Source organism: Megalops cyprinoides, chromosome 21, assembly GCF_013368585.1.
Source record: "Megalops cyprinoides isolate fMegCyp1 chromosome 21, fMegCyp1.pri, whole genome shotgun sequence".
NCBI lineage: Eukaryota > Metazoa > Chordata > Actinopteri > Elopiformes > Megalopidae > Megalops > Megalops cyprinoides.
In genome coordinates, this window is record NC_050603.1 from 23,017,965 (window position 1) to 23,035,862 (window position 17,898).

At 43.4% G+C, this 17,898-nt stretch overlaps 1 protein-coding gene across 1 annotated transcript in view; it reads right to left on the reverse strand.

The window, feature by feature from the left end:
- The window catches only part of elp2 (elongator acetyltransferase complex subunit 2), a 35,096-nt gene extending 17,573 nt beyond the window's left edge, over positions 1-17,523 (reverse strand). Inside the window, exons 1-10 of the mRNA XM_036516194.1 lie at positions 17,379-17,523; positions 16,999-17,077; positions 15,275-15,345; positions 14,852-15,002; positions 13,102-13,179; positions 12,079-12,143; positions 11,877-11,943; positions 11,169-11,312; positions 10,130-10,225; positions 8,903-9,003 (exon numbers count right to left, since the gene is read on the reverse strand). Coding sequence (XP_036372087.1) covers positions 8,903-9,003; positions 10,130-10,225; positions 11,169-11,312; positions 11,877-11,943; positions 12,079-12,143; positions 13,102-13,179; positions 14,852-15,002; positions 15,275-15,345; positions 16,999-17,077; positions 17,379-17,510 — 984 coding nt within the window. The 5' untranslated portion in view covers positions 17,511-17,523. The remainder of the gene's footprint in view (positions 1-8,902; positions 9,004-10,129; positions 10,226-11,168; positions 11,313-11,876; positions 11,944-12,078; positions 12,144-13,101; positions 13,180-14,851; positions 15,003-15,274; positions 15,346-16,998; positions 17,078-17,378) is intronic.
- Positions 17,524-17,898: the final 375 nt, after the last annotated feature.

The following is a 17,898-nucleotide window of genomic DNA, read 5'->3' on the forward strand; positions in this document are numbered from 1 at the left end:
GCAGTTTGAGCCACTCTAGGTTTTACCAGCAGTAAGCAAAAGCACTGACTGGAGCAGCCTGTTGGTGGCTATACAGCCTGCTTAAAATAAAATGGAATAACTGGAATGACTGAAACTGCTACACATTGGAGGTGCTACTTCCATCTCTGTACAGGGTCAAAGTTTATTTGATTGCAGTCTGGAATGCAATCGATATGACCGGTGCATGACAATACCCAGCGCACAGCAAGACAAAGACAGTTCAGTCAGATCAGCCAATTGCATCCTGTACTCATAATTATACAGTGATAAGGATCAGTAAATCAAACACTAGACTAATTGGAAAATAAACCAGGTCATTTGCATTGCTCGAAGACCTAATTTGTGAATCGTAGGATGAGAGGCACTACTGGAAGTTATACTGCGCTAATTAACTACCGCAATCCTCGAAATCCGAACAGATCTCAACACACACAGCTTTCTCCTTGCTTCCACAACTCTGCTTTGTCCCAATTTATCCATCTATTATTTACGAAGGCTTTCAAGCTGCGGAGGAAAGAAAGGGAGTCGGTGAGACAAGCCAAAATGAAATTATGCAAAGTGGAAGTTATCAGGAGGAAGTTGTTTGTGTTTTTCCTTTCAGAATGCATTTATCTCGCTTGATAATGAAAGCAGTCATAGTGCAGCATGTCATGTTACAGTGAAACAATGCACACCTTGAAATCTCCGGCTAGAGTTTTGAGAATTATGGACAGGGAAGACCTGGTATGATAATGCCTGGTACCACATAGTACAGGGTGCGCTGTGAGCGAGAGAGCAAGAGAGAAAGAGCGAGCAGAGAGAGAGGGAGAGAGAGAGAGAGAGCAGAGAGAGAGGGAGAGAGAGAGAGAGAGAGAGCGAGCAGAGAGAGAGAGAGAGCGAGAGAGGGAGCAGAGAGAGAGGGAGAGCGAGAGAGGGAGCAGAGAGAGAGGGAGAGCGAGAGAGCAAGCAGAGAGAGAGGGAGAGCGAGAGAGCAAGCAGAGAGAGAGCGAGCAGAGAGAGGGGGAGAGAGAGCGAGCAGAGAGAGAGAGAGAGAGAGAGAGAGTGAGCAGAGAGGGAGAGAGAGAGAGCGAGAGAGAGAGAGAGAGAGAGCAGAGAGAGAGCGAGCAGAGAGAGAGGGAGAGAGAGCGAGCAGAGAGAGAGAGAGAGTGAGCAGAGAGGGAGAGAGAGAAAGAGAAAGAGAGAGCGAGAGAGAGAGAGCTAGAGAGAGAGCGAGCAGAGAGAGAGGGAGAGAGAGCGAGCAGAGAGAGAGAGAGAGAGAGAGAGTGAGCAGAGAGGGAGAGAGAGAGAAAGAGAAAGAGAGAGCGAGAGAGAGAGAGCTAGCAGAGAGAGAGGGAGAGAGAGCGAGCAGAGAGAGAGAGAGAGAGAGAGAGCAGAGAGGGAGAGAGAGAGAAAGAGAAAGAGAGAGCGAGAGAGAGAGAGAGAGAGAGCTAGCAGAGAGAGAGAGAGAGAGAGAGCTAGAGAGCGAGCAGAGAGAGAGAGAGAGAGAGAGAGAGAGCGAGCAGAGAGAGAGGGAGAGAGAGCGGGCAGAGAGAGAGAGAGAGAGAAAGAGAAAGAGAGAGCGAGAGAGAGAGAGCTAGCAGAGAGAGAGGGAGAGAGAGCGAGCAGAGAGAGAGAGAGAGAGAGAGAGCAGAGAGGGAGAGAGAGAGAAAGAGAAAGAGAGAGCGAGAGAGAGAGAGAGAGAGAGCTAGCAGAGAGAGAGAGAGAGAGAGAGAGCTAGAGAGCGAGCAGAGAGAGAGAGAGAGAGAGAGAGAGTGAGCAGAGAGAGAGGGAGAGAGAGAGCGAGCAGAGAGAGAGAGCAGAGAGTGAGAGAGAGAGCGAGCAGAGAGAGGGGAGATAACAGAGGCAGAGAGGAGGGGCGGAGAAAGAGGGAGCGAGAGAGAGGGAGAGACAAAGGAGAGGAATAGAAGAGTGAGAGAGAAGAAATGAGAGAGGGGGAGGGAGAGGAGGAGAGAGAGAGGGAGTGTGGCAAGTAACATGTTATGTCAGTCTCTTTTGTTGTACTTGTACACTGTCTTTAATTCTGTTTTTTGTTCATGCTTTTTCAATAAGAGAACTCGTCATGCCGATAAAGCAGTTTGAACTGAACTGAATTGAATTCAGAGGGAGTAAGAGAGGAGAGGAAGGGAGAGCAGAAGAGAGAGTGTGAAGGGGGGAGAGAGAGGGAGTGAGAGCAGAGGACAGAGAAAAGGTGGAGAGGGAGTGAAAAAGAGCACGTTGAATTGAACCTAGTGAAAGGAGTCAGGTGATCTAGTCTCACACTCATACCACACAAAGCCGTGAAGAGAAATGAAACACCACAATCCTGCAGATCACCCCAACCAATGAGCAAACAAAACAGTCAGGTCAACCCAGTGGTGCATGCGCAGGAAAACAATATTTATCATATTCATATTTCATAAGAAAAGGAAATGCCTCAGGTCAGGTGTAGAGTATGGCTATGACTGACAGCACAATATTCACACAATACCCAAGATAGGCTAGAACAAAATTCTATGAAAAAAGCAGAAAAGGAACCAGCAGATTATTTGGTTCCCACAGAGCTGCCCCACTTCTATTAGAAGCACAAACAAACACATGTGCATTAATTAGTTGGTTCAAACTTCTAATTAAACCGATAATTAAATGAAGATCATTTGCAGAAAAAAAAAAAAACAGGGCAACGTCAACACATGGCAAAGAATGGATTAATGAAGCGATTACATATTCGCACAACGTGACAGGGCCCTCTATGCAAACTGAAGCGAAATTTACAAACACATTAATCCTGTTTCTGACATAATATCCATAAAAAACAATCATCCACAATTTCAAAAATAAGTCAGCAGCAGATGACTGATGCTGTGAAATAAGCTGATTCCTTCGTATCTCACAACCTGCTTCGTTTGCGACTATGATGCTCGCGTGGAGTGACATCTAGTCCTCGACGAAAAAAAATGTTTACTTCCACATTCTGTCTGCGTAACCGTGCCGGTAATTAACTACGAAAACTCCTGCCGGCGTTATTACTTTCTCAGAAATGTCTGCAAGAGCAAAGTGTTTTTAATAAACAGGCAATGATCAGAGATTGAGTAAAAATAATCACGGTCAGCCTGCTGCAGCACCTTGTGACAGTGTTTACTCCTGGGATGGCTACTTGCAATTTTTATTATCTACCCTTATGAACCCTTACTTCAAGGCAGTCATGTCCCCCCCCCGCCATTTGGTGGAAAAAGGTCGTTTTGGATCAAGATGAGGCGGACTGGAATACCGAGAAATGCTGTAAATATTTATTGTTGACATTTTCATGACAACTTAGTTTTAAAAGCGCTGTAGCCTCCATTAGCTTTTCTCCGTATGTCGTCTATCATATCCCTCTGATGGCCATCCACGAGGCCACCTGACAGGAATTGGAAGCTGAACTAAGAGAACTTCAGACGTCACTGGCTTGTTTTTTTTGTTTTTTTGGAAGGGGGGGGGGGCACATATTTCCCCCCTCTCCCTCATAATCCTGACTTTTAGAATGGATGACATTCAGTTTGACTGGCTGCGATACCTGACAAACCAGCACAGGATGCAGTCCTGCAATAGATGCTCTCTCAGGGAACATTTTACGCACTAAAAGTCCCACAATGCACTGTTACTGGAAAACTAGTGTTGACCTAGGACCAAGAGTAGTGCCCCGAGGAACCATGACTGGTGACACCTGTTCTGACCAGCTGAACGAGGCCATGGGACTCCCACGAACAAACTTTCTATCACTCTCTACATTTTTATGCTACATATTGAACAAAGAAACTCAGCTGAAATGCTACTGACTAACTCCTGTCCCCAGCCCCTGATCATTTTCATATGATGCCTCCTGTTGGCTGGGACAGAAATAACTGCAAGGGACTGATTGAGTCTTTCAAGTTAGTACATCACACTTCAATAATATATTACAAAATCTAAAAATGATAGTTGGAATGACAACCAACACTTTTGGAAAGATTATGGAGTAGCAGGTATTTCTACTTTATTTCAAACACTTACATAAACATGATCTCTGCACAGGCCAATATCAAAACTGTTAATTAAAGGATTCCTCTAAAAGTACAACACGAACTCCTGAACATGAACTTAAAACAATTAATCTTTGGGTAAAACTCTACCCGAATGGTATGTCATAATGCATGCACAGTACTGTCATAAGAATGACGTGACTAACATAACATCTGTGGTACTGGACATATATCTGTCATAAAACCTTTCATTCGGCTGGTAAAAATGTCCAACAAATAAAAAGCACAGTGAAAGAGATAAGGACCATGAAGGTACACAAACATGCCCACCTTTCTGTCAGACTGGCTTTCTTTGTCTGGCTTCAGCCAGAATGACATGGTGACATTCTGAGTCGGGTTTATGTCTAATACTGCATGTATTACATGAGCTGACATAAGTTGTAATGACATGATATGTCTTGTCTTATGTTTTGACAGTGTTATGCAGGCATATTATGGCATACAATTCAAGTAAGGTGGCATCAATCTTTGTTTTACTGCTCAGGGCTAGGAAAAAAACACCCACCCTGTCTCTGACTCACTAAAGCAACAGACACTAGACTACAATTCCCAGATGACATTTCACTACCTAATTTTGTGAAAATGTATTAGTACCTTTCTTTTCCTCTTCCCTCCCTCTCTCGCTCACTCTCTCTCTCAAACAGATACAACGCACTGCAGCTAATTCTGCAGCGAGGTGTAAATGCGTGAAAAGTTCTCCCCAGCTCATTGCCAAGAACACCCACTCAAAGCTTCCAGGAGGAAGAGGCTGTCCTTTCCCAAAGGCTCCTCTTAGTCACGAGGTGACAAAGGCCAAGTTTGTTCCAGTCCATACGGCCCACAACTACCGACCCATGTAGTACTGCATGTGTTAAAGCTCATTTACAGTCATGCTTAAGGGGAGCAAATGACATTCATTCTCTCCCTGGAACGCAATGGATTTCTGTGACTGCTCATTATTCATTTTCTAAATGTATGTATCATTACCGTCAACGGTGGTCGCGCAACTGTATAATCCTTTCCCTGACATTACTGCTCCTTCTTCTGCATAATTGGACAGTAAAATGGTATTACAGGCACTTTACGATCCTCAAGTGCAAGTAGTAAGAACTAATAACCATAACGGAGATTCTTCTGACGGGAGCGCCGCGCCCGACCGCTATCGTCGGGAGTGAGGCGGGACGTTACGGAGATCGATTCGGGATTCCGCGCACGCCGGCGAACGTAAATCATGCAGAACTCCGGCGTGCGCACGGAGGCGGGAGGGGGCTGCAATCAGTCTTGTTTACGAGAGGAAAAACAATATGGATCCGTAATGCATGCGAGCCTTATCACCGGCTCCCAGTAAGTGAGCAGAATAAAGAAGAAAACAGAAGACATATTTCACTGCACTGCGACAGGCAGGACCGGATGAAGAGCGCGCTTCGGGACAAATAGGGGCGGCGCGGAGGAGAAAACAACAATATCATCTCAACAGATGAAGTCTGCCGAAGACGCAAGGACGCTGTCATGTGGCTGATGTATTCGAGGTAGACGACTGCGCCGTCAAAATCAATCACCGGCGGCAAACGCCTCTGAAACTCTTGATTTACAGTTTACAGTTCATGCTCTCACTCCGAATCAGCGCGCAGGTCGTTCTGCGTGAAACGGGACCGCCTTTAGCTTGACCCTCTCACATTTTCTCCGCTCGCACATTTGTTTTGTGGAAATTCTAACAATTTTTTATCCAATACATACTGTGAATTTTTATTTTATTATTTTAATTTTATTAAATGGTCTTTTAAGTGGTCCTTTTTTGCCGGTTTCATGCCTTTCTAGGTTTCTTTATTTTCGACACGAAATGCACTCACAATCTTGCTAGCGTATTAAAGCTCCTGCTGTGCCCTATAAATTCTCTAGCCTTTAAACCTAAATGACGGTTTTGGTTCCCCGAGTGCTGAGTAACAATTCCTTTTTTTACACAACTGAAAAAGCTGACCGAAAAATGACCCGCATAGCCTTGCCGCAAAAGCGTTTTGTTTTAGCCATCGCCATTTTTAGGGTTACGTTACTGAGGCGTTCTGTTGACCCCCTTGGCTAAGGAAACTCTCACAGCTCACACCCGTACATAATGGGTTAGCCTTCCCGTTTCAGTGACTTGCTCCAAGGTACAATGGCAGCTGCGCCAGAGGGGATGTGAACCTGAAGCCCACTGCTTAAATGTTACGTTACCTAGACACGATGCTGCACTGAAAGTATCAACTGCCTAGCAAAATCTACCTACCTACCTATGTTGTTTTTTCCCCACACATGCAAGGTAACACAACCAGATATAAATATATAAAAACAATCCAAAGCAGTCTGATCACGTATTATTACTGTTAATCTTTACTTATCCAGATGGGTCATCTGATGACTTGACAAACATACTACAGCACAAACAACAGACAGCATTCACATGTATCAGTTAAAAAGGACTTTCTAGAGACAATAAAAGCAGGTAGAGAGATAACTGACTCCATAAGCGCTCCTGTAGAAGGCTCCATTCCCTAGCAGTGGCGCAGCTAAATGCTTAGGTACCAGGATGAGCTTCAACCCAGTATCTGGACAATAGGGGACTTTATTACGTAGCGCCTAACAGTGGTGTAACGGACCGTAGTTGATCCGTACGGCGTACCCCCCCCCAAAGTTTAACCCCAATACTGTGAAATACAGTTTTACTGCCGCTCTTACTTTTTAAAGTAATAATAAATCTCGATGCAGAGTTGCAGTGAAAAGATACAAGCACCATTTTAAAAACCAGCAACCTTACTTAGCAGGAGGGTTGCGAAGATGAAGGTTGCCAGCACGCTAGGGATCAGCTAGTTGCAACTGACATTAACCTGCTAGCTAGTTAATACCGCTACCTAGCTATCTCTAGCTAACTTAATGAAAGAACTAGTACCCAGCTTCATCTGTTCAAATTAGTTGAAACTAACGTTAGTTAGCTAGCTAGCAGTTAAGTCCAACGATCAAATATAAAATGTATATATATGCACTATATAATGAATCTGGAGCGATTTCTACCTCTATTTCACTCTAAGATCATCACCATCCTTCTTTGAAAACTGTGAACAATTTACCTTACATGTGTAAGTATCTGGTACCTGCAATTAATTTTTTAGCTTCCTGGTAAATGCTGATAATTCAAAACTCATTACGTCCGTTCAGCACGTCCAAACAAACACTTTTCCTGGGTTTCCAAATCGTCACCAAAACACAGTAAGTGCCTTTTGATGTATGAGAAATGGTTCAGGTTTGATGGACTCTGGCTGGACATCTCTCTTCCCTTCCCAGAGTTTAACTGAAAGGATGACTCATTAGATATGTTTTACTCGGCAATTTGCTTGGCCCCCCCACTGCCACTCTCTCTCCGCTAAATTTGACCAATTACGCTAATTATTGTGGCGAGTGCACTGCCTTTAAATCTGGTCATTAGGCGGAGGGATGCTGGTCATTTGTTGCCTAGCCTGGAGTTAATAAATCCCCAGCACAGAGGGGATGTGAATACTCAAGAGCTCTGGGGCTGGGGATTGTATGAACTACATTCTGTAGATAATAGTACATTGCCATTACTGTTAAAAATTTCTTTGCATCTTGTGTTTGACTGTTTCAATATACTGTCTGTGCAAATCTTGACTGGATCTTTTGTGCAAGTGTGAATCTAATCTACGATCAAAGGATTATAATATGAATTATGGTCTCTACCATATCTTGTCCCATCAATCGAAATAATTAAAATGAACCATCACAATAAAAAAGTCACAGTACTGATATAAATCTGAGTTCCAGTAGCTATTTTAGAGGTTGAACTAAGGAGATCCTGTGACTTGTGAGCTCAATAAGGCAGGAACAGCTCCTTAAGTGTGAAGTGCAGGAAGTCTGGAGACTTTGATTTGCACAGATTGTTTGTGATAAACGCTTAGCGAGGGAGCTTTAATGAGGCAGAATTCTGTGAGCTGAGGCTCACAATGTAACGTGAGAAGGAAGGGAGTGAGGGGTTATTTAATTCACACAGCGCAATCGTTGCTGTCAAGCTCAATGCGGACGAGAGGCCTGCGTTTTCCCACCTCCACCTTTCGGGTTAAATTTAGCGAGGTGTTGGCAGCGCGGCAGATGCTGCAAGTCCTGACTGGGAAGACAGGACGCTCTAGAGGGGGGAGCTGGGGCTCGTGCGTCAGTGTGCCTCTCCGGTCACGGGGCGAAAAAGTTCCAAAGGCCAGCATGCAGAACAGGGCGTTGTCTCTACACTCGGTATGGCAATGAATCCAGCTCTGGTCTCCGTTTCTGCTTCAGTATACCACACAAGAGCCATTAACTCTTGAAAAATGACTGCCTAATTACTGACTAACAAGCATGCTTCATTTATGATCTTTAAAACAGATTCTGAAGGATGCTATCCTAGGTATGCTATTACCCAAGTGACTGAAAAGTATGAAAAGTTGAAGAGATTCGTGGACAAGGAGAAGTAATGTCTGCCCTCTGAAGTGCAGAGTTTTCGGATGAGACAGGCTCTCTCTTTCCCCCTCAACCCTGCGGAGACGTGCTGGAGCAGACAGCCAGGGATCTGCAACGCGTCCCAGAACCCCTTCCGTGATGACGATGCTAATTACAATCCCGTCGCTACACAGCTGTGGGACGGGCACCAAGCTTTCCCATCACAGAACAAAATTACGCCAAGTTCCCAAAGAAGACGGGGAATATTGGGAGAGACTGCGGGGGAAATGGAGCGGAAAACAAGACATGGGGGGCCTAATGGCTTCTCCCTGATATCACACGGTCAAAGGTCGTACTCTTCTCCTGAGGGGGTAAAAATAATGTGAGGGGAAACCCTCCGTGTGACTGACCTGCTCCAGCCATACACCTGACGCCTCCTCTGGGCCCCAGAGGATCATGGTCTTGTCCATAGATGCAGACAGTAGGCTCATGGGCTGATGCACACTGCCACCTAGAGGGGGGAAGACAGAGCTGCAGCAGGCCATACAAAGCGCAAGGTGGACCTCACACAGGAAGATCTGGGGGCAGAGTGTACCCTGCCGAATGCGACAGCTCTGCAAGCAGCATGCACTTGGTTGGCAGCGATTGTCTGACTGAGCTCTCTGACGAAAACCCCAAACGAAGCCAGGTACGCCAGCCATTTCCCAGGGAAAGCAGGGATAATGGAGAAAAAGGCCACAGGCTTCCTCAACAAGGACTGATATCAAACCTAAACCTCTCTTCGTGAACAAACGACCCTTAGCCCCGCTGACATAATGACCTCTACTATAAAAAGACTCCTATTTTTACTGTTTTCTTTCATTTCTGTTTTGAATCATTTTAAGTTTGTTTTATTTTTACCCTGTTTCATTCTGTCATCAGGCTTCAGTCTGTCATCTGAGGGATGAACTTTTTAAACCATGGAGCCAGTGAGGGATGGAGCATTACTGGAAGAAATGCTTTGAACTAACATCTATTAATATTGATCTCCTTTCATCTAAAGCATTGATTTTGCCTGAACCACCGGTATAATGAAAAGTAGGAATACTGTCATTTAAAATATTCTAGATCAGTATCGTCTGTCTGCTTGCCTACCTGTTTGCCCACGTCTGACAGTACTTAATGTGTTACATCAAATATTTATCAAAGATAATCTTATAATAACAGCAATACAAAAAATATGGCTAATATCAAAGACCATTTTATCTGATGCCTGTTTTCCAAGAAAAGCACATTAGCTCTGTTATTTCTTTTCAGGTGTAAGCAGCTGTAAGTATACACCCAGTTATACAGACAACACAATTCTAAAGGCTGAAAAGAGTGTCTGAATAACTGGTGTATCATTTTTGTCTGGTCTTTTTTCTAGTTTGTTTTCACCACTGGAACAGTTGATACACATGTCCTAACACACTAAAATGTTGACCATGTTGACCAGGTGTCCTGTGTATGAATGAGACCTTGGGCCCAAAAAGTAGTGTTTATCATTTTAAAGGAAAGGGAAAATTTAAGTGGTGTATAATTTCTCCAATGTCAGATTTTTACCTTTTACATACAAATTCCAAAGAATGATTAATTCCAGCACACCCATATTCCATTACCTTTAATGACTGCTGGCTGCCAGTGGATTCCGTACACCCAGTTCTCATGACCAGCCAGCACTGTCTCCAAGGAAACGGCAAACTGAGTGGTGGAACCTGTAGCAACAGAGGTCAGAGGTCACAGAGGACAGGACCCTTTAAACGTGCACAGTCCGCAGAAATTGGTCCACAGTCTGTCCAATGATCTGGCCAAGAGCTCTCACCAAATACTTCTGGGGCTCCACCCAGTGCTGGTTAAAAAAAAAAGAAAAAGATGTTCAACCCTTATGAAAAGTTACTGGAAGATCTCTTGTCTGGAGCCTTTTCAGTTTTTCAGACAGAAGACATAAGCAGATCCATCAACTTCGAGGTGCTGGGTAAAAGACATACACAGATAAGGGAGTACAGCATGTACACTGTTTTGGCTCCCTGTTGTATGGCGAAAGACTAGCTTATATTTCACCAAGTAGCAAATGCATTTTGGGAGCTTCAACAGAGTGCAGGTACAACTCCTTCATCTATGTATTTATAAAGTTTCTAAATTTTTTAGTTTTTGTGTTCAGGTCATGTATGGATCCCACTATGTATAAATCTGTGAAGTCAAAAAGAGATGGGGTTCGAGGTACATGGTGGGGTGAGTGGAGTCTGTCTAGTTGACCCATACTTCAGCATCCTTCAATGCCTACTTAATGCCACATCTCCAAAAAGCACCCCAGGAGCTATAATCCACCGTTTAAGGATACAATAATATTCATATCACTGTATGTTTGATTTCCTAAAACAGAGAGAACCTCTCTGAACGAACTGCTCATCTTTAAATAATTGAACCAGGGTTAATTGTTGTGAGGAGTGAAAGAGAAACAGCCATAAATCAGGTGGATTAATGCTCGACAGCCATGTGAAAACAGCACAACGCAGCACGATTAGGCGTGATTGATACCACTTATTCATTTTTCATTCTCCATCGCCTTCAGTAAGCGCAGCCACGAAAGCAAACATTCTCCTCACACTTCTAGAAAAAAAAACAAAAAAACTAAAGGCCTGACAGGAAGGGCCTCACCCTCAACGTGCACCTCGAAAACATCCTCCTTCATCTTGATGGTGTCATCGCACTGGGCGTCGGCTGCGTCCTCCTCCTTGGCGAAGACCTTCCAAATTCGGATCAGGCAGTCCTGTGCACAGCTTGCAAGCAGAATTTCCCCATCTGCACATTTTTTAGTGACAGAAACACACTCGATCACTGGCTGTGCCGCAGTGTACGGCGTACTTATTTCTTTCAATATTTCATAAGGTAAAGGGAATCGTGTCTGCACTAAGAGCAAAAGCCTGTTTCATGCATTATGTAAAAGTCTCCAACTTAAATTGAATTAGAAAGTGTCCAAGTCTGCAGCCAATGAGGATTTTTGGGAGATATTTACATTAACAACCTGACTCTGTGATGTGCATGGGATGGTGGAGTCTCCCGTACTTTCTTCATTACTCCCTGACAGAATGAAACGGTATCTTTGGTGGGTGGGACATTAATTCTGTTGGACACAGACGCAGGCCCAAGAAACCAAAGCCATGGCAACTGGCCATCCCACTGGCCTTGCCCGGTCGATCCTTCTGGCCAGCTCTGAGTGTCTTTGATCAACTTTAGAATGCTGTACTTAGAATGCTGATCAACTTTCGATTGACTTCAAAGGGCTTTGGAAGACACATTAGCCTTGTGAGAGGTCTCCCAACAGTCATGCATACAGACAGACATGGGGGTGTGTTTAGCCCTTACCATTGGCAGCCCACTCCACACCTCTGACCCAGTCCTGGTGACCGTGCAGGGAAAGGACCCTCTCAAACTAGTGGGGGGAAAAAATGACATAGATGCACACAGATCAACCCTCTGGACATTCCTTCCTTTCAATAAGTGCTGTCTCATTGGCTCACTCAATCGCATTCACCCCTGTGCACAGGAGGCAGCTGTTGGCCCTTACCTGTCTGTCCCGCTTCACATACAGGTGAACACGGCTGTCGTCACCCCCGCAAGCCAAAATTGGAACTGCAATTATAAAGCGTGTCAATTCCTCCCTACCCACAGCATGCGGTAGGGGAATAGGAGAGTTCCCTTCATGTTTAAAGGATAAAGGCAGGGACAGCGTGGTGCTCTGACTGCAGGCCAGAGGCACAGAGACAACAGAAGAGTGGAGAGGATTATGGAGCCTATCAGTGCAGTGGAACAGACTCTGCTCATGCTCAGAACCAATCCTGACAAGGATATGCAGTGTGGAGTACTGGACAGGGAACTGGGCTTGTAATTACAAGGGAGCAGGTGCTTAATTTCAGGTACTTTGTACTTAATTTACTAAATTTAGAATGTGTATTTTACTTACAAGCGTTGGTATATTTCCATTAATATTGTGAAAACTGTTAGATAAGTCATTCTCAATAAAAACATCTAAAGATGATATTTCCTACTTACATTAAATTATTGCCATTGCCAATTATTGCCTGATCCAGAGCAATTACCACTGTGCATCTAATAAAGTGGCATGAAAGGTGTGCAAATAGGATACTTCATTACACAATTATTATCGGAAACATCTATGCTTTCTCTACAACAAATGAAAACTCAGGCAGATAATTTCAAAAAGGGTCACATACATATTATGTTCTTCCAACCCATTTCCCTTACTGTGCTCATTTTCAAACACATTTTGGGGTTTTCCAGAAAGCCTGAAATGACTTTCAAACTCTGTCTGGTCCTGTTGTTTTATATCATAACTATGATGATATTTTGTGCTGGCCATTTTTTCCACAGGAAAAGTCCAAATATTGACTGAAGGTATAGACAAGTGTTTTGAACTGCACTGAAAAAAAATGCTTACTGTGTTTCCCGAGTAGCAGGCTGCTCTTCATGTACATAACAAGATGGGGGTGGGAGATGGATGGTTTGAGGGAGAAAGTGATGGAAATTGCAGAAGCAAAGCACCACTGAATGAGTGCGGAGCACCACTTACCTCTGCTGCCTGGCAACAGCACTAACGAGACATCCATCATAAAACCACTCCCGAAAGATAAGGTCTGGAGGCAGTCAGCTGACAATCAATAAAAATCAAAATTAGAACCTGGTTTTGGGTTTTTCTGACAAAGATAAAACAGGAATGTGTTGCAGATTTCCTGCTCTTCTTCATGCTTCAGCAACAGCCACTGACATTTGTCAAAAAGGCATGTCTTCCCTGGGTATCAGTTCTCTGGAGAGGAAAGTGTCAGGAAAACGTGTGCATCTATAACTTCTTCAGGACACATGTCCTGAGGACAACACATGTACGTGGCTCTTTCGATGATGTCATGCACCTCCCCCTCTAACTGTCAGGAGGGTTAATCCAATCAAAACAAACAAGTCACAGCCACAGTGACCCCATAGCCACAAATCACCATAAAACTGCACTCAACATTCAATACGCGCTCAACATTCCTTGTTCCAGACTCCGATAAAGGCCCACAAACGTTTCGATTAAACCACATAAATATCAACAGTGACAGGTGGCTGTTCCGTCACCCTCTGTCCCAGCCGCTGGCTTCCTGAGGCTCGTCACTCGGCTTATGTAAGGCACCGAGCAGGGTCCAGTGAGGAAACGTGTCACCCTGCCCTCTGGGCACCGAGGCCACCGAGCACTCAGCTGACTCTAAGCGCACATGACAAATTCACACCGCAACAACGGAAATGCATGATACTCGCGCCCTGGGCGTCGTTGTATCACACACTTTACATAAAGGCTCAGACTGCATGGGCTCGGACCAACATACGCCCTGGCAGAGCCAGTGGGTCACTGCACAGAGTTGATCTAATACATTTCACTCATAATAATTTAATAAAAATTTTAAAGCTTTATAAGTGCCCACTGATATTGTGCTCAAATTATTTGTAATATAAAGGTCTATCACTTACAGACTGAAAGACATGGAACACATTAGTCAGCTCTGAAGCAGTCACTGCACATTTCAAAAGCATTTTCAATTAAACCACAGTGATACATCCAAAAAATTTACACTGACCTCTCTGGACTGGTGACAATGGTAAGAAAAACCCAAGGAACACAAGTGCTACAACTCAGAGCACATTTTAAGCGCTTATGTAACCTTCAGTCAAGTATCAAATATTCAAGACGTTCAATTGTAGGCATCTTAGAAAAACAGAGGGGTAATTCATATCTATAGGTTAATTACTGCAAAAATGTCTATATGGCTTAACAGATGCACTGGGTTTATGCATTATATATTAACATACGTCTGAAGCCAGAGACTACCATGAAAAAAGACTGCAGTGCACAACTGCATAAGAAGTTCCATTGCGCAGCTATGGAGTTACGTCATACACCCTTGTGAGATTACATGATGAACTGTAGTACTGGTGGTCTGCCAGAGGGTGGCAGTCTTGTCAGAAAAGTTGAGGGAAATTTTCTTCTGTGGCACTTTGTGTCTTCTCATCCACGTTCACGGTTTTGACACATGAATTTGAGATAATGATGTGTTTATTTTATAATTAAGTCTGCTTGAATGTCAGATTCTCTCTCTCAAATCAAACAAGTTAATAATACAATGTTAAAATAGGAAACTACATGTGTTGAAGTGAAGGAAATACCAGTGTGTACATAATAGTATTTATATAATTCAACTGCATAAACCTTGAAACATTCATACAAAAATTCATATTTAACAGTACAACCTTTTCAGGTGTTATAGTACTGCTGCCGGTGGCCTCCTTACCCTTGTTGCCATTGGCGACCCAGAGTTTAACTGTGGAGTCTGAGGAAGCGGAGGCAATGAGCAGTTCTGCGGTGTTCTCAGAGTCCAGCCGAATGGAGTCCACCGCACAGATGGGACCCGTGTGGCCAACACACTGCCCCAGCTGGGTAAACTGGGAGAGGGAACACAGACCCAGTCAAAGACCCTCCTTTAAAAGGGATGGAGGCAGCACTTCCATTCCTGGTTTTACTAGGAGCATAAAGTACAAAGAGTGTAATCTGCCTGTTCCACTTCCACTCCTGATTGTAGGAAACACTAAAAACCTGAGTTTTAATGTTCTAACAGTGCATCGCATGACATGATGGTTCAGTTCTTACCCTGATACATTAAAAAGTGAGATTGACACTGTAGGTAGAAGACACAATTTGACATAATTAGCCATACCGTTCCATCCTGGGCTTTCCAAACAATGATGTGATTATCAGACCCTCCGGAGACCAGCTCAGTTTCAGGGCCTATGGAAATGCCATCATATTAGATTCCCTAACAAAAAACAGTCACTTGCTGCAAAAATGTTGTGATTCAGATAAAAAGAGGACTAAAATGCTGTTGATAGTTGGGGTAGGTCTCCAGCTGGGTTCAAAAGGCAGCCCTTGCTGTCCACAGGGCACATCAAGAGATACAGCTGGCTTGCATAGCTGAGATCCAAGGTACCGTCCATTAACGTTACAAACTTTCAAATGCTCACTCACACGTGTCAACTTTACAAAATCTTTAATAACTAAACTTCAATATTTAAACTCTAAACTTTAATGGAGCTGTGAAATCCAGCCTATAAACACAAAACTATTTGCCAGCTAGAGTAAATTTTGTAAAATTCATTAAAAACTTTAACATTTGATGATAACATGTCCAAATTACTTGCTAGTCATTTGATTGCTAGCTGTTATGTAGGTAGCACCATTAGACAGCAATGTATTTAACATCTCAGATACAGATGTTTAATCACTCCCAACCAACAGCATTGTGACCTCAACTTGGGTTGCTAGAATTGGTAATGATTCAATTCCTCACTGGAGCACTGCTGTTGTACCCTTGGGCAAAGTACTTGACTAGGAATTGCCTCAGTAAATACCTAGTTGTATAAATGGATGAAATGTAAAAATTGTAACCTATATAAATTGCCTTGGATTAGAATGTCTGCTAAATTTCAACAATATAATGTAATGTAATGAAGGTATCTAGCCCTGGCTAACTTATGAAGCACACTGTTCATACTGTACCTGATTGTAAATTAGTTTGCTGTTTGGTGACCTTAGTTTGCTAGTCCACTCTTTCCCAGTCCTGGTTCTGAAGACACACCATGTATGCCAGTTTTCATTCCAGCTAGGCTCTCTCTTAATTAGGGGCGGCAGTGTAGCATAGTGGTTAAGGAGCACGACTCGTAACCGAAAGGTTGCAGGTTCGATCCCCGCTTGGCCGCTGCTGCCTTACCCTTGGGCAAGGTACTTAACCCACAATTGCCTCAGTAAATATCCAGCTGTATAAATGGATGACATTGTAAAACAACTGTAACCTATGTAAGTCGCTTTGGATAAAAGTGTCTGCTAAATGAATAAATGTAAATTAGGTTTGAGTGAACTATTAATGAACACTGCTCTTTATTTGAATTAAATACATACATCTATGTATTTCTGAGTTTAATCTCATAGGTATCCCTTTTCAACAAACTATGCTGTTACAGATGTGTGTACTATTATGAAAAAGGAAGGGTGTTTTTTCCAACATATTTTAGTTAATGTGTTCCTCTTGAACAAATGTATTACAGCTGTCCCCGTTAGGTATAACTAGTTGTTTGATTTCTTGTTTCACTGGACAGTTAATCATTCAATCAATTATGGTTCGTGTTATTACTGGGTTGTTTAAGGGACTCAAATGAATAAAAATAACTTATAGCAATATCTCATATGTATACTTCGGTCAGAGCAAACAAATTTCCAACAACACATGTCCGTAACAGAGATCAGTAATCATTTAACAGCTCAATCAAACCCCACCTATCAGACACAGTGTATCCCCAGGACCAGGGCTGGGAAAACACTGCGCTAGCCATCCAATCTGGATGCTGGGTTGCTGGCCAGTGGAAAGCACTGGCTTCGTTAACTTACCGCAATCCTGTCTGCGGACCCACTGCACTGTGTTGACCCTCCCGGTGTGCCCGTTCAGGATACAGACGACAGTAAATTCCTTATACAAAGCAGAAACATAACTGTCAGCATCAATCTAAATAAAGAACGGAAGAATGGAACAGGTAATAAAGACGTAGCTAGCTCGCTAACAATCCAGTCACTGACATGCTTGAAATTCAAACGTAATTAGCAACACCGCACGTCGTGTATCAACACGTAGCTACCGATATCAAACACATTTTTTTTTATCTCATCACAGCCAGTTCGTTCAGCTAGCTTGCTAAAGTTAGTAATGTTCACATGAAATGCTGCACACGTGTCAAACTTTGAACGTCTACCTAACTAGCAATTGTCATTACCTTGGGGTCATACAGGGCTATCGAGTTGCAGGTTCCGAAGGCAATAAGTCTTCCTCTACCCCAAGAAAGGACATTTGGGGTACGATTTGCACAACATGCAACATGGCATGTTTCGATTAGGGGGGCCGCCATCTTTGATACTCATTCCGGTACGTCACAGTCAGAGAATGGGCACGGAAAACAAACCTACATGAATAAACGTTCCGTGGTCAGACATAATTTTGAGCGATCAATGAACTCAAGAACACGAGAACAATGTCCCTCTTTGTCTGATGGTATGTGTACTGTTGAGTTTTAGGAGTGTCATCGTGTTATGCGTTATTTATATGCAAGGGCCCGAATAATATTGAAAAGCAACACATTTATTTGTGGTAGACATATTTTGTAGAAGTGATATTTCAGACGTAGAACGGATAGTGTTAAAATCAAGTTTAACAGACCGTCCCAAATCGATGACAGAAAGACAAGAAACTAAACAAATGTTGAAATGTAAAATCCAATATATAGAAATATATCTACG